The sequence below is a fragment of the Prunus avium genome, chromosome 2 (assembly GCF_965620075.1).
Source record: "Prunus avium chromosome 2, drPruAviu1.hap1.1, whole genome shotgun sequence".
NCBI lineage: Eukaryota > Viridiplantae > Streptophyta > Magnoliopsida > Rosales > Rosaceae > Prunus > Prunus avium.
The window spans coordinates 40,121,187-40,136,349 of NC_142285.1; the positions used below are offsets into that span (position 1 = coordinate 40,121,187).

General features: G+C 37.3%; 2 protein-coding genes across 4 annotated transcripts; one reads left to right on the plus strand and one right to left on the minus strand.

Moving 5' to 3' along the window:
• The first annotated feature begins 544 nt into the window (after positions 1-544).
• Positions 545-2,432, plus strand: LOC148297027 (monothiol glutaredoxin-S17-like). Its single transcript, XM_088247749.1, has 3 exons — positions 545-683; positions 785-850; positions 1,851-2,432. Exons 1-3 carry the CDS (start codon positions 594-596, stop codon positions 2,346-2,348), a joined length of 654 nt encoding a protein of 217 aa, XP_088103875.1. The 5' UTR covers positions 545-593; the 3' UTR covers positions 2,349-2,432.
• Positions 2,433-6,406: 3,974 nt separating this feature from the next.
• On the minus strand, positions 6,407-8,654 carry LOC110749739 (uncharacterized). Of its 3 annotated transcripts, XM_021949909.2 has the most exons (5): positions 8,404-8,644; positions 7,756-7,869; positions 7,320-7,391; positions 7,143-7,217; positions 6,407-7,019 (listed from the first exon to the last, which is right to left on the minus strand). In XM_021949909.2, exons 1-5 carry the CDS (start codon positions 8,531-8,533, stop codon positions 6,703-6,705), a joined length of 708 nt encoding a protein of 235 aa, XP_021805601.2. In that variant the 5' UTR covers positions 8,534-8,644; the 3' UTR covers positions 6,407-6,702. The 3 variants fall into 3 exon arrangements, with proteins under 3 accessions (XP_021805601.2, XP_088104266.1, XP_088104265.1); XM_088248140.1 differs by lacking the exon at positions 7,756-7,869 and having other exon boundaries at positions 8,404-8,654; XM_088248139.1 differs by lacking the exon at positions 7,143-7,217 and having other exon boundaries at positions 8,404-8,635.
• Between the last annotated feature and the right edge of the window lie 6,509 nt (positions 8,655-15,163).

A 15,163-nucleotide genomic window follows, 5' to 3' on the forward strand; every position in this document is an offset into this window, starting at 1 on the left:
TTACAAAATTGCCATTGATTTCTCAAAACAAACCAAATCCCAAAACATATAAACAAGCCAAAAATACTCAATAGGACATCAAAGTAATTTAATAATCAAAATTAAATTCAATAGGGCCAATTGTCATTTTTTGGGTTTTTTTTTTTATAGAAATTAAATGGTGTAGGGTTTATTTATAGTTTTAGTGCTAAGAATGGGTATTTGACTAAATATCTCAAAGAAATAAACGGTGACCAATTTACATGTAGTCTTTTTTGGAAGGAATATAAGACGTGATGGAAGTTTTATAAAAAAAATAATACTTACTACGTTATTTTAAGTTATTTTATATTTTACTTTTATTATTTTATTTCATATTAATTAAGTCATCTTTTTTTAGAAGTCTAATTAATAAAGGATATTTCTTAGTATTTTGAAAGTTACCCTAAATTCTTTGGGAAAAAAAAAAGGTTTCCCTAAATTATGCATTTGTCTTTAATTATATAAAAGCCTCTCTGCAAACGTTATAATAGTCTGTCTTTTCATTCTTTGTCTCCATCTTTCTCCTTGTTTTTGTGCGTTTAGAATTTAGAATTTGGAAGACTACGTCAACAATGGGTGGATCAGTGAAGGATGTGCAATTCAAGGAGCCTGATAGCGTGGTCTGGCCCTCGAGGTGCGAGGCTTCGAAGCACATTGACGAGGTCTTTGCCCACTTTTCATATGTACTTGGGTTTTTTCTGGTGCTTTGTGTGTGTGTGTTGGTGTTTTGTTTTTAATCTCTAATTATTGATAAATATTGTAGGTTGAAACTGAAGAACAGCCTGAACCTTTTTCGGTTTTTGATGTGCGGTACTCTGCCTTTGTGAAGGTATGCTTATTGGGTCAACCTGTGCATTAAATCCTTTAGCCTTTTTCGTCTCCAATTGCGGATAAAAATTACAGATTAATTGCATTAAATCAAGTTCCAAGTCTCTGTTCTTTATACTTTTATTTTCAGTCAACCTGTGCATCATGAGTTTTTTTTTTCTTCTTCTCTTTTTGGCCAATTTAAAAACGTTTAGAGCTTAAAAGGAGTCAAGCACAACTAAGAATACTTAAATTAGCTACCTTCTTGAGTTCAGTCTTAGGAGGAGGCGCCTCATAATAGAAATTAGGTACTGCATTTGCTTTGAACACCATGCTCTTCCTTGATGGCTGCTTCTTGCTCTTCCTGAAAGTGTCATGGGAAGAAAATTGCAAATTTATGACTTCTCAAACAGCTCTCATCATATGCGGAACAATTAACACCCAAAAGCAAACAGAGATCCATATTACGCCAGTGCACATTACACAAGAAAATGATATATACATGTTTGCTTAGTTATTTGAGGCTGATTGGTTTTCTGTAAGCATACTTAGTTTGTTGGATGTGAGAATATATTGTTTTCACCTTTCAACAAAGTTCTGCATTTAAATATTAATCAAATTCTGTGAATATGGGGTATTTAGTTTGAAATTTAGTTTTGGGGTTTACTATTATTGATAAATTTTAGGTCCGAGTGAATTTTAGAAGGTGGTTTTCTTTGTTATACTGCAACTTGAGGTCTTTATGAATCATGTGCTCAAGCCTGGGACTGTTGAGTGTTCTGTCACAGGATTTATGATCATTAATCAACAGTTTGGAAGATGAACAAGAAACTTAGATGTCCCATACAATATATAACGTTTACTTTGATCGGATAACTTGAAATCCGTGCAAGTATGAATTGAGTTATGATTGGAAAAAGAATTTTGCTGTTGATAAACGTTTGTCACTAATTTCATTGTTCGTTTGGGTTCTCCCATTGTTATGCATCTTGTTATTTTTTGTTTGTGCTTTCTTTTGTTAGGATGGAAAGGTGGCTGATTCATCAGAAGGTGCATATCCATCTAGTTTGGTCAATAAAATTGGTAGGGTTGCTGGGACAGTTAAGCCTGGAGAACCTGCTGCTGCTCCTCCTGTGAGCCCTGAGACAATCCAAGAGTTGACAAAAGAAAATGAATCTTCCCAAGAGCAAATTCAAGTGCAAGATGGCCTTGATGATGCCTTGAAAAGGCGGCTGCAGCAGCTGATTAACTCTAATCGAGTCATGCTTTTCATGAAAGGAACCCCTGTGGAGCCCAAATGTAAATTTAGCAGAATGGCTGTTAACATTTTGAAGGATGAGGAGGTTGAATTTGGAAGTTTTGATCTTCTTACGGATAATGAAGTCATGGAGGGGATACAAAAGTATTCTAACTGGCCACATTTACCACATATCTACTTTGAAGGGAGGGCTCGTGGTTTCTATCACATAGGAACTTTAATGAAAGGTATCCCAAGTGATAGCGACGATGATTTTGCATAGATTACACAATAGAAAAGTTGCGCAAGAGAGAGTACTGAACTTGATTACAAATTTATTTTTCTTTTGATTTTATTATTTTATGTATTTGACTATTATTTTGGCTTTTTTTTTTCCTTTTGATTTTATGTATTTGATTATTATTTTATTCAAAATTACAATTACTGAAGGAAAAAGGATGAAATTTCGAAAAACTTAACGGCAATTTTAGTTTGTCTGCCGCGCAAATCTCACGGCCTGGAGTTCCGGGCCGAGGGGATGTGCGTTAACACGGGGTTTCCTGTTTTTGGGTGCGGTGCGGTTGTGCGCGGGCGTGCCAGCACGGTTCACCGTGCGTTGATGTTTTGATGGGTGTTGGATGGATGAATGGTGCGCCTGTTTGATTTGTCTTCCTAGTCAAACGATTGTAGCCGAGAGAGGAACTGGTCTCGGCTGTTAGGTTCACGGCCTGAACTACAAGGCCGTCGAGTGATGGTGTTGGTGGTGGATTTTGGGCGGTGCTCCGGCGCGCTGCTCAGGGAGCAACGGTCGTGTGATATATGGGGTGAGTGAACGAACAACAAGGATGGTGCTCTGGCGCCTTGAAAATCAAGGGTCGTATGATATATTGATGAATGGATTCTGCTTACAATCTAGCACTACTCCTAGGAAAGCAAGTAAAGATATTAAAAGTGCATTACAGGAAAAAATAAGTTGCTCCGTGGGAGGCTTGTTTTGGTGTTGAACCCTTTGAATGTAGCTCGAGTCTTGTATTTATAGGAAGAGTCCCTGGATGAGTAATCGAGGCTGAATTTACGCATAGTGGAGTCTGATTAGCGCAAGTGGGCAGTCCAATCGACATTTGGGATCGTGAAGTATGGTGGTGAGACTCCAGAAATCCCGGTGAATCTCGGCGGCCGCTCTCGATCGTGGGTTTTGAACCTCTGGCCGTGGAGACGCATTTATTGCCTGGATAGCTGGTGAACCAACACCTCAAGCTGTCAGAATCCTTGTGAGAATGTCCACGTCTAATCACTCTGATCTCCATCACCAAATCCTGACTTCAGTCACTTCCCACCTTTCCTCATGCATTAAATGCTACTTTGTGGCCAATGGGTTCGCTGCATTAAACAGGCACTACTTCATTAAATGAAGCCTGGGACCCTGTTGTCACGTGATGATTTGCCTTTAATGCCTTGGCCGCAATTTTGTTCGGCCTCGGCCTCGGCCTCGGCCTACGCTTGAGACCGAGATAATCATGCCTTAGCATTTCCTTCTTTTATTTCAGGAAGGCGAAATACCCTGGCGAAACGCTGCGTTTCAGCCTCTGCAAACAAATGCCAGGGCCGAGAGAAAGGGCTCCCTCGGCCAGCTCATGGCCGTGATTTATCAGGCACAAACATAGTTCAAGAGGTTAAGTTCGATTGGGTCCTAGTTCCATTGGATTCTTAGTAACACTTCTAAGCATTTAAGAAGTTAGCCCCAAGCCGGATTTTCTGTGTTTTCTGATGCATCAATGGTGTACACTCCAATCTTCTTGGAAAATCTATTCAATTATATTTCTATAATGTAAATAAGCTTTTGGGTCTCAACTTATTTAAGTGCATAAATTAATTTCGAGGATGCACTCGTGCAGTTTTCTACAGTTATTGCAATTGATATTTGACAGTAAAGGCGTCTTATTGTTGTGGGGAAGGAGGAGGGGACCTTGTTACAGTATACACATCATTGAAACTATAATTAGATATAGTCGTTGAAATTTGTCCAGCATGGCGTAGTAAATGCCACTATAGTATATACCTTCCCTATCCATCTTATTTGAGGAGATTGTTGTCCTGTCTGAAAGGATATGTCCTCTCTTATTTTTTTTATTAATTTATATTTTTTCCGGTAGATGAAAATGTGTAACGTGTGGTCTATGTACCACCATTTCTTTTTTGGACTAAAAGGCTTTCATTAAGAACAAAAGAGGAGTACGAGAAGCCACTAATATGAAGAGTAATACGAGACTCAGGGAAAAAGGCTAAACTCGCAAAGTCTAGAAACCAAAGATTTTCCCCAGAGAGACAAAAACACTAAACTATTACACTTATAGGGGACTAGGAAGTCCATCAGAAGCCAGAACCCGCAGGTGGCTGGTTAGCCCATCCTTACTGAAACACCGCCCTTAATCCTATCGCTGCAGTCACATGAGCCGCACGATTTGCTCCACGAGGGATCCAACACCATTCCACATCAGAAAATCCCCCACTCAGACGCCTGATCTCATCCAGCAACGAGAGAATGGTCCAGGCCTTTGTGCACGCGTTGCCCTTTATATTGTCAATGAGGACTTTTGAATCCGATTCCATCACTATCCTTGAGTAGCCTCTCTGTCTCGCGCACCTCAGAGCTTCAATGGCTGATTCAGTTTCTGCATTTACAGCTGCGTTTACTAGCATATCCAAAGCAGAACTCCTTGTTCTGATTTCTCATCACCACACCTAAAACCCGCCACATGGTTTTTCCAGGTAGCACCCAAATTGATCTTAATTGCACCATTTGCTTTCCAGATACCAGAGGGCGGGGTGATGACACCATCCCCATTTGTGGAAGAGTCAGCTTGACGCTTCACAGCTTCAAATTCCGCCGCTGCAGAAACAGCATTGTCCACCACTCTTCCGGGATCAATCATAAGGTCTTCAAAAAGGAATTTGCACCTTGTTTTCCATATCTCTCCCACGCAATAAAACTAGCCAAAGACGGAACCCAAACTTGTTCATTCTTGGACAAAACATGACAGTTTAACAATCCATTGAACCAACGATTAATAGTGGTGAGACTTTGAGGGTTCACTCGGTAATTCAAGGGGGAGCCAAACCAGACCGCTTGGGTCCAAGGGCACAGAAAAATAGTATGTTCCTCATATTAAGCCTGGTGCAGATGGGGCAGATGGGGGACATAATAATCCTTCTACGATACACATTTAGCCTGGTGCGCAAGGCCCTCCCCATCATGCGCCAGAGAAAAAAAACTTGATTTTTGGGAGAGTGGAAATCGTCCATATGCCTTTCCAAACACATCTCTTAATCACATGGGACGAACGGTTATTCCCCCCAATGGAAGAAACAGAGACCACCAGCTTGTTGTAACCAGACTTCACAGAATACAAACCGAAATTGTTCCAAGGCCACACAATTCTGTCGTCCCTATGCAAATTGCCAATAGGATTCTCACAGATTAGCTTAATGGTGTCTTGGCTCACATATTGAGCTATAGCTTTTGTGTTCCATGTTCTGGTCTGACCATCTAAGATCTCACTTACCAATTGAGGAGCATTCAACGGCACATTGATCAATGGATCAACAAAACCGTGGTGAGGAGGAAGGAGCCACCGGTCCTGCCAAATATTGGTATTGAGGCCATTGAAAACTTGATGTCTCATATTCTCCCTTATAACCTCCCTGCCTTCCAACAGACTTACCCAACCCCAGGAGGGATGGTGACCAACCACAGCATTCATAAATTCACAATTTGGAAAATACCTGGCCTTTAACAATTTTGCCCAGTAGGTATTAGGGTCATAAATCAGTCTCCAAACTTGTTTACCAAGGAGGGCTAAATTAAAACTTGTTTACCAAGGAGGGCTAAATTAAAAGTGTTGAGGTATCTAAAACCCAGCCCACCCTCAGATTTAGTCTGTGTACCACCATGGAAAAGTATGAGAATGGTGCACGTGAAGGCAACTTTTAAACATGATATCCCCACGCCAGTCATTGGGTCACACCACGCCAACCACGCTTGTTTGCTTGTAATTTTTGTTACTCTTCTTGTCTTTTAAATGTCAGCAATATATTCTTAAATTATTACACAGTTTCTTCCCAGCCTTCTGGACTTGGTGTAGATTTTTGTCCCTTCCCATAAAGGGCCATCCAAGTATTTGACGGTTCGATTGCATTGAGAACTGGAGGAGCAATTGTAAAGCCATTAAATTCAAACCATTTAATGGTGCACATAAAAGGATTTGGGGGCAAATAATACCTTCGTAAAATTTAAATTCAAACTATATGATGGTGCACATAACAATGGTCATTCATGTCTAGTTGCTTAGCAAGTCTTTCTATTAAAATACAGTATACTAACCCCATAAGAAAAGAGCAAAATATTGAGATAAAAACCACCTTTTACTTGAGACATTTTCTGAATAGATGAATTCTCACATCTTCAAGCATAAGAATATAGTAGACCATGTGCTACAAATTGCAATTCATTTGCAATAAACACAGTACACGTTGTAGACATCAAAATGGTAGGATGCATCGCATTTATGGAAAACGACATAAAAGAGCACTCATTTCTCTTTTGCTTCAATTCTAGAGTACAATTAAGTCTCAGTTCTCTAATCTTTCAAAGGGCGAATCTCGACAGAAAAAGAACCAGTATAAGGGTCGTAAGTAAAACCACAATTTGCATCGCGTTTCGGGCACTCAAATTCCAAGTGTTCACCTTCCTTCCCACATATTGAACAATCCTTGAGAAATGCACGTCCTAGACTTGTGCCACAATCAGCACAACGTGAGTCTCTAAAGAGGCAGCCACATACAAGACATGCAACCACACAACTCTCGCCAACAATTGCGTCCTTTGGGACTTTATACTCGTAAGAGCATTGGTTTGTTGGGTGCTTATTCACCTTTAAACAATACTTACATTCACCTGTGTGCGAAATTTGTAAATCCATTGTTAAATACAACGAAAGCAATAAAAACAATCATTTTTTAAAGACAATGAATGAATGAAGATGATAAAACCCAAAAATCAGTATTGTGAGCATATTACATGGAATAACAACAAATACATAGATATTACGTAAATAGAGAAGCCGCATGCACCCTTTTCTTTTTTTTTGGATCCCTAAAATCAAAAGCATACCAATAAGATTAGGACGGAGGAGGCTATTGCTTACCAATAATATAGTTAGACTATCACTAGTACTAAAAAAAATCAAAAGCATACCAATAAAACATCCTTCATCCTCTGATTCTTCAGTCTCTGATTCTTTAGACTCTGATTCATCAGACTTACTCCCTGTTTCCATGCAATTACATTGTTAAATACACGAAGAAAAAAAATAAAAATAAAAAAAGGGTGATGATGTCAAAGAAGTTAGAAGGAATGACATCTATGATCCCGTCAACTATATTATTAAATATCGGTTTTACATCATGCAAACACCAAAGTAACTTGGCTGGAGAAGTCATCCTTTTAACATATGAGTTATTTTCCACATGACAAAGAATAACAACAAATGCATAGATATTATGTCATAAAATAGAGAACCTCTCGTCTCTAAAATAAAGAGCATACCAATAGAATTAGGAAAGCGGAGGCTAGACTATCGATTGTACTCACACACAAAAAAAAAAAAAAAAAAAAACAAACAAAAGCATACCAGTAGGACTATGAGGGCCCTCGAACAGATAAAAATAAGTACGAATTTCTTCTTCCGTTAGATCTGATAGTTTTGTACTCTCTGATTTAGTCTTTTGTTCTTCAGTCTCTCTATCTGCTTGCACGCAATTACATTGTTAAAGACCGAAAAAGAAGGGGAAAGAATGGGTGATGATGTCAGAGAAGTTAGAAAGGAATGACATCTATGATCCCATCAACAAATAAACTAAATTATTAAATATCGGATATCCATATAAGGCACACACCAAAATAACTTAGATAGGAAAATCATCTTTAAAAACTAATTCAAAATTTTGGCATAACATATGTCCTCTAATTACAGCAACAAAAATAAAAGAAATTTCATATAATCTTCCTCACAAACCCTAATAACTAAAATCAATAGCATACAGGAGCCGTAGGACATAAGGGAGGATATAATAACAATATTACTGAGTGGAGGCAAGGGCCTTCACTGGACCCTTCCGCCCATGCTACTGGACAGACCAAATGTGAAATATTTTCACTGTACAAAGAAAAATTTTCATATACAAAAGTTGTGGCATAAAATTTAAAGCCCAAGTAATTAAATTGCTGATAGTCTTGGTCACCCTTGATTAAAAGAAAAACGAAAAGCATATATACATACCGATTATTGGCGTATTGCAATTGAGGGGAATTGTAGCTGGCGAGAAAAGGTCCTTTCCGCCGCCGTCCTTATCAAGCTCTTCCGACTGAGAATCCAATTTCAGCCACTCCAAAGATGAGACGCTGTCCATGGTTGTGTAGAGTTTGGTGTTTGGCTTTGCGGTTGCGAGAGATAAAACGACGGGCGGTTTGGGTGTAGCGTGAATTGTGAGAGAAAGAAAGAATGCGTTTCTTACTTACATGTTATATAGGCGGTTTGGTGGCTTGATTGAATAACCGACCATATTAGGACCATATTAATCAATATTATTTTTTCCATTTAAGTCTTGATTAAATAAACAAATACCCCAATGCACGCATCTTTAATAACTAGGGCATTAATTTCTAGTTTTGATTTTCCGATTTGGTTTGGGATTTTCGTTTTCTCTACTGGAGCAGGAATATTTAGGTGATTTTGAGTCCCAAATAAAAAAAAAAGTTAATTTAATGTGGTTTTTCCTTTGTTTTACGTTTCCTTTTGCTTTTCAAGTTTGCGCTAATACTTCCAATCCAATCCCATTCCCCTCTGCCATCCTTCCTCTTTTCTTTCCATCTCCTCCTTGGACTCCTCCTGCTCTGTTGCATGCTCAAGCCCTCACTTTATTTATGTTTTCTTTAACAATTATTTTGTGTGCTAATTTGTCTTTAACCATTGGTTTTGCCTTTTCTTTTTTCTCTTTTGTATCATATATTTTGGAACTCTTTTTAAAAAAAAATTCATTGGAGTAATTATCTGCAATGATGGAGTTACTTCTCAACATGGAAATCAAATTACTTGTTGACACTACTAAAAAAAGGGCAAAAGACGACCAGTAAACAACGACGGTAGATCAAAAAACCGTCGTTGTTTTTTAAAAGACGACGGTAATAGAAACCCGTCGTAGAAACGTACTTTAAACACCTAAAAAACGGCACACGTATAGACATTTTGAAACCACGACACACCAAATTAAAAAAGCGTCGTCTTATTACAAAGGTATTTTTCAGAGTTAAAATCTGAACCTAAAAACAACGACTGCATCTATGAAATCACCGCCGTAGAAAGTAAAGACGACGATATAAAAATAAGACGCCGTGTTAATTAATTAATAAACACGACCCAATTTTCTTAGTCAGCGATGCATAAATTCAAAAAAAATCGCCGATTTAAATTAAGTTACCACGACTGTAAATATAAATTTATCGACTTTTTAATTATACTATACTACGACGGTATCCATAACTCTATTGTCGCATAATTGTACTAACCACGACGGTTTGTTAAATTAACGACGTACAAATTTTATGCCATTATTCGTCTATCATTACCAGAATGAACTCTGTTCCTCATCATAATCGAACAATTATTCGTTTTTTACCATTGTTCATCATCATAATTGAACCAGAATGAACAAAGGCAATGTTTTAGAAGTGGATGATGTGCCAATTACTCTCACAAGGAGTTTGAGGGCAAGAAGCTTGTCTCAGCCGCCAAGGAAGGTCTCAAGCTTGATGAGAGTGAAGACGAGGCAAAGAAGAAGGAAGAGTTGAAGGAGAAGTTTGAGGGACTCTGCAAGGTTGTGAAGGATGTTTTGGGTGACAGAGTGGAGAAGGTTGTGGTGTCTGACCGTCTGACCGTGCTGGACTGCCAACATGGAAAGAATCATGAAGGCTCAGGCCTTGAGGGATAACAGAGCGGCTGGGTACATGTCGAGCAAGAAGACCATGGAGATCAACCCAGAGAACCCCATCATGGAGGAGCTGAGAAAGAGGGATGATGCAGACCTTGTTCTCTTTCTGTGCAGAAGGACAATTTTTTAGATGATGTGTGCGTGTTTGTGTCTTTCAGATACACAAACGCGCACACACATCAACATCCAAACTGAAAAATGAAAGCGAGATGAGACAGAGAGGTGATGTGCCTCCAGAGAGTTGAGAAAAAATTGAAACCCTAATTGAAAAATGAAGACGACATAAAGACAGAAAACCATTATTTATAAACAAATCTTATATACCACGTCGGTTTTTTTACATTATCGACGTTTATATATAACATACACGTCGTTTAAATTTAAAATAAGGTCGTATAAATTATTTAACAACGACGCTATATAAAAACGACGTTGTAATTTTTTGGAAAATTAAATTATTGTGTAATTAAAAAAATTACACGTCGGTATGAGTAATTAAAACGACGTGGTATTAATTTTTCACGTCGTTATTATTGAATATAAGGTCGTTTGGTAAATTGGAAAATGACGATTCATCTTTTTTGAAGAAACATGCGTCGTGTAATTCGATTTAAAAACGTCGTTTCATTAAAACATAGCGTCGTGTAAAGTAGTATTATAGGGCAGTGTTAACAATAGCGCCGTATAATGTATCATACTAGGGCGCATACTATTAATAGCGTCGTTTTTATGAAACGGTTTTCGATTATTTTAAACTTTTCGCCTTCCTGACCCATACTTGCACTGTTTCCAAACCCGAGAAAAACTTTCAAGCTTCTCTCATTTTTCATTCTCCAAGAACTGTTTCAAACTTTCAAGCTTATCTCCTCTTCGTCTTCATCTCTGAACTGAAACACCAAACTCCAGAAGAAAGCTTTCATCGCAAGCAAAGGGTAAGCATTTCTCGAAGGATTTTTGTTCCTGTTTTGCATGCGCATATCATTTTCGTTTTTTTAAATCTTTTTACATTTTTTCTTTCCAAGTTTGATAAAATTTGCAGACAAAGACGAAAAGTTTCCAAGTTTGAACACTACTCTGGTTCTTTTACTTCAACTAAATAAGACGACGGTGGCTTTTTATTTACGTGGTTAGATTTATAGACCACGACGGTTCGTCAGTCACCCAAGCGTCGTGTGAAAGTGTTCTTCGTTGTTTTTTAAAATGATATTCTTTTTTTGTTTTTGATTTTTAAGGATATATTCATCGCAGGTTTGATTTCTCTGAACAATGGTTTGATTTTTAAGGATATATTCATCGCAAGTTTTTCCTAATTTGTTTTTGTGGTATAGACGACTGTATATTAATATTTACGTCGTTTTATTTTCAATACCACGGCGAATTTTTATTATTAACGTCGTTGTAATATTTAATACTCTGTTTTTGATTATATCATAAGACGTCGGTTGTTTATTATTGACGTCGTTGTAATATTTTATCACGTCGGTGATTAATTACCGTCGTGTAAATTTATTATTACGTCGGTTGTTTTTTTCTTACGTCGTTCGAAATATTATAATACGTCGTAGTTTATAAATAATCGTCGTGGTTTTACTTAATTTCACTGATATATTTTCACTTGCAGGTTTAATTTGTCTGTAACCATGGTTTCTCAATCCCAAAGTAAGGAGTCTGGCTTGAAAAAAAATGAATCCTCGAAGAAGGAGCTTAGAGTTGTAAATCCTCAAACCAAGTCCTCGAAGAAGATGAAGTTTGTTTCATCTTCTGAGATAGAACCAGCCAACACGGCAACTATTTCTGAGGAGGCAAAGTCAGGTCGGGGTATGAGCACAATGCCCCGTGTTGTGCAGAGAAAAATTCAAAAAATCAAGCCTGTTGTTGAGTACAATGAAGAAGGGAAACCATATGGCCGTGCACATAATGAGATGCAGTCCTACATTGGTGTGCTGGCACGCTCCAGAGTCCCACTTGTGAACAAGAAATGGGTTCAAATATCCAAGGATATAAAAGAGCAGATTTGGGAAGCCGTTGACATGGCTTTTGTGGTTGGTAAATGGGGCAAGCAAATGGTGCTATCTTCTACACTAACGAGGTTTCATATCCTTCCATTCATCAAGGAGCATGATAGATTAAGGCAGCCCCCTGAAACATACAAATTCATAGAGAAAGCTCAATGGGATGCCTTTGTAGCTTCAAGGTTATCTAAAGAATTTGAGGCTGTGCATGAAGAACAATCACAGAGGAGGGAGAAACTCGAGTACAATCATCGATTGTCTCGAAAAGGATATGTTGGTTTTAAGGAGGACTTGAAGGAAATCATGCCTGGGGTAGATATTGATCGATCTACCTTATGGAAAAAAGCAAGAGAAGACAAACATGGTAACATCCCGGATCCAAAGACTGCAGAGAAAGCAAAATTAATTGTAAGCCTACTCACTCTGTTTTAAAAATTTTATTACGTCTGCTGTTATATTTTTGCGTCGTGTGAAAAGTTTTACTACGTCGAAATATTTTAAAACGCGTCGTTAAAGGTCTGAATCTGGAATCCATGCTGTTTTTTGTAATTATATCATAAGACGTCGGTGGTTTATTATTGACGTCGTGTTAATAAATTAATAACGTCGGTATTTAGTTAGCATCGTCTGAAATATTATATTACGTCGATTGTTATGTTATTGAGTCGTGTGAAATATTATATTACGTCTATTTTTTATAAATAACCGTCGTTTGTTTCCTTATTCTGACTTTTTATTATGTCTTTTTGTTAGGATGATTTGCAAAAGCAAGTCTCTGAAGGCACTCTTTCTCTGTCAGGAACCAATGATGTTTTGACATTGGCTTTGGGTCCCGAGCATCCAGGAAGAGTTAGAGGGGTAGGGGCTGGGGTTTCCCCTAAGCAATACTTCAATTTACCTAGACAAGAAGGTAAAGTTTGCTGATCAATTGAAGGAAAGTGTAAGACTTATCCTTCAAGAAGAGACTTTGAAAATGGAGGCTAGATCAAGGGAAGAGAGTTTAAAGATGGAGGCTAGGACCAAGCAATTGGTAGAAGCTGAGAGGGAAAATTTGCTGAGTCAGCTTTCAAAACTCATCCCCAATTTTGATCCAAGCGTGCTGAAACTGAATACATTGTCCCAAATCCAAGGGCAAAGTCCCAAAAATCCAATGTCGGACAAAGCAAGCTGCTCTGGGGCACTTGATGTTAGAGCCCTACAATTTGAGGAGGATACTGCCAAGAATGGGGAAAAGCAGGAGGAAATGGTAACATCTTTGAACTTTGAATTCTCTGTTTCACTGTTTATATTTACCGCCGTGTTAACGTTATACCACGACGCTTTTTATTAAACCGTCGTTTTATGTTATTCAGACGTCTGTAATTATTTCATACCGTCTTCTGTTAAGGTTTACCACGACGGTTTATTTATTTGTTTTAATTTTTCTACAATGTCATTTATATATTTCTTTATTTCTTAAAACAGAAATCCGGGGAAGTAGAAAAGAGAGTAGAAGGAAAGATAGTTGAGATAGTTGAACAGGTAAATTCTCATAACTTTACTTTTTTCATTTTTTTTCAAAAAAATGAATTACCACGACGTTTATTATTTAACGTCGTTTAATGAATGTTACACGTCTGTAATTATTACATACCGTCGTCTGTTATTTAGTACAACGACGGTTTAATTTAATTTTTTACTTTTTGTACAATGTCATATATATTTCTTTATTTCTTATAACAGAAATCCGGGGATGTAGAAAAGATAGTAGAAAATATAGAGGAAAAGAAAGATGAAAAGGTAAATTCCCATAATGTTTAAATTGTTGTACAAGTTTACATAACGTCGTAGTATATGAAATACCACGACGTTTATTATTTACCGTCGTCTAATTAAATATAGACTTCTGTAATTCTTACATACCGTCGTTTATTATTCATTACCACGACGGTTTAATTTAATTTTACTGTTTCATTTTTTTTTACTTTTTGTACAATGTCTTATATACATTTCTTTATTTCTTATAACAGAAATCTGGGGATGTAGAAAAGATTGAAGAAAAGAAAGATGAAAAGGTAAATTCTCATAACTTTGACTTTTTCATTTGTTTTTCAATTTTCAGACGTCTATATTTTCTTTAAACCGTCGTTTGTTTTAAATTTCCACTGCATTTTTTATTTAATTGAATTTTTAAATTGTTGTACAAGCTTTCTTATATATATATATATCTCTTTATTTATTAAAACAGCAATCCAGTGTTGGAGAAAAGCAAATTGAAAAGGTAAATTCATTAATTATGAATTTTGCATTTGAATTAGACGTCGGTTTTATTTAAACGACGTAATAAAGTATTCATTACGACGGTAGTTTTTTCCCCGTCGTGTAACCTTTTTTAAGACGATGTTTTGTTATTTAAACCGTCGTATTTATTAATTTACCACGTCTTTTTATGTTGCTTTATTTCTTCAAACAGGATACTGTAGTACCAGATTATTCAAAGCTGGAGTTGCCATCTTCTTTACAATCCCTTTGTAGTTATGTGGAATCGACACTAAAGCCTCAGCAGAAGGCTATGACCTTTACTATTGAGAAGGAGGTGTTTGGCATAGATCGTAATACCTTCGTCTTGCATGAAGATATTAGCCAATTTGCTGCCATGGAGGAAATTGGGGCAACTGTAGTTGCAGTATATATGAGGTTTGTCCTTATCAAATATTCATTTGACACTCTCCTTTATGCTGAAAAAAAAAAACACTCATGGTTTCAATTCATATATTTAGGTGCCTATTTGATCATTTGAAAGCTGCAAATATGATGAATATGGTTGGCTTTATCAACCCTGCTCTAATTAGTGCCGACGCTGGTTCATTAACTGAAAGATCACGTATCGTATTCAGTCGACTTCAAAAAACAGATGGTGAACAGATTTTCCTGATGCCTTACAATCCAGGGTTAGTCTCCAAACAAAAAACAGTATTTTGTTTGTATGATGCTCTGCATATAAAACTATTTAACCTTTTTATATTTATTTTGTGCAGCCGTCATTGGGTCTTGATCATTG

Coding starts and splice junctions, on each gene's coding strand:
- LOC148297027 (XM_088247749.1), top strand. CDS start 594: ATGGGTGGATCAGTGAAGGATGTGCAATTCAAGGAGCCTGATAGCGTG. Junction 684..784: donor CTTCGAAGCACATTGACGAG/GTCTTTGCCCAC, acceptor TAAATATTGTAG/GTTGAAACTGAAGAACAGCC. Junction 851..1,850: donor GGTACTCTGCCTTTGTGAAG/GTATGCTTATTG, acceptor TTCTTTTGTTAG/GATGGAAAGGTGGCTGATTC.
- LOC110749739 (XM_021949909.2), bottom strand. CDS start 8,533: ATGGACAGCGTCTCATCTTTGGAGTGGCTGAAATTGGATTCTCAGTCG. Junction 7,392..7,755: donor GGGCCCTCATAGTCCTACTG/GTATGCTTTTGT, acceptor GCATGGAAACAG/GGAGTAAGTCTGATGAATCA. Junction 7,218..7,319: donor GGATGAAGGATGTTTTATTG/GTATGCTTTTGA, acceptor TTTTGATTTTAG/GGATCCAAAAAAAAAGAAAA.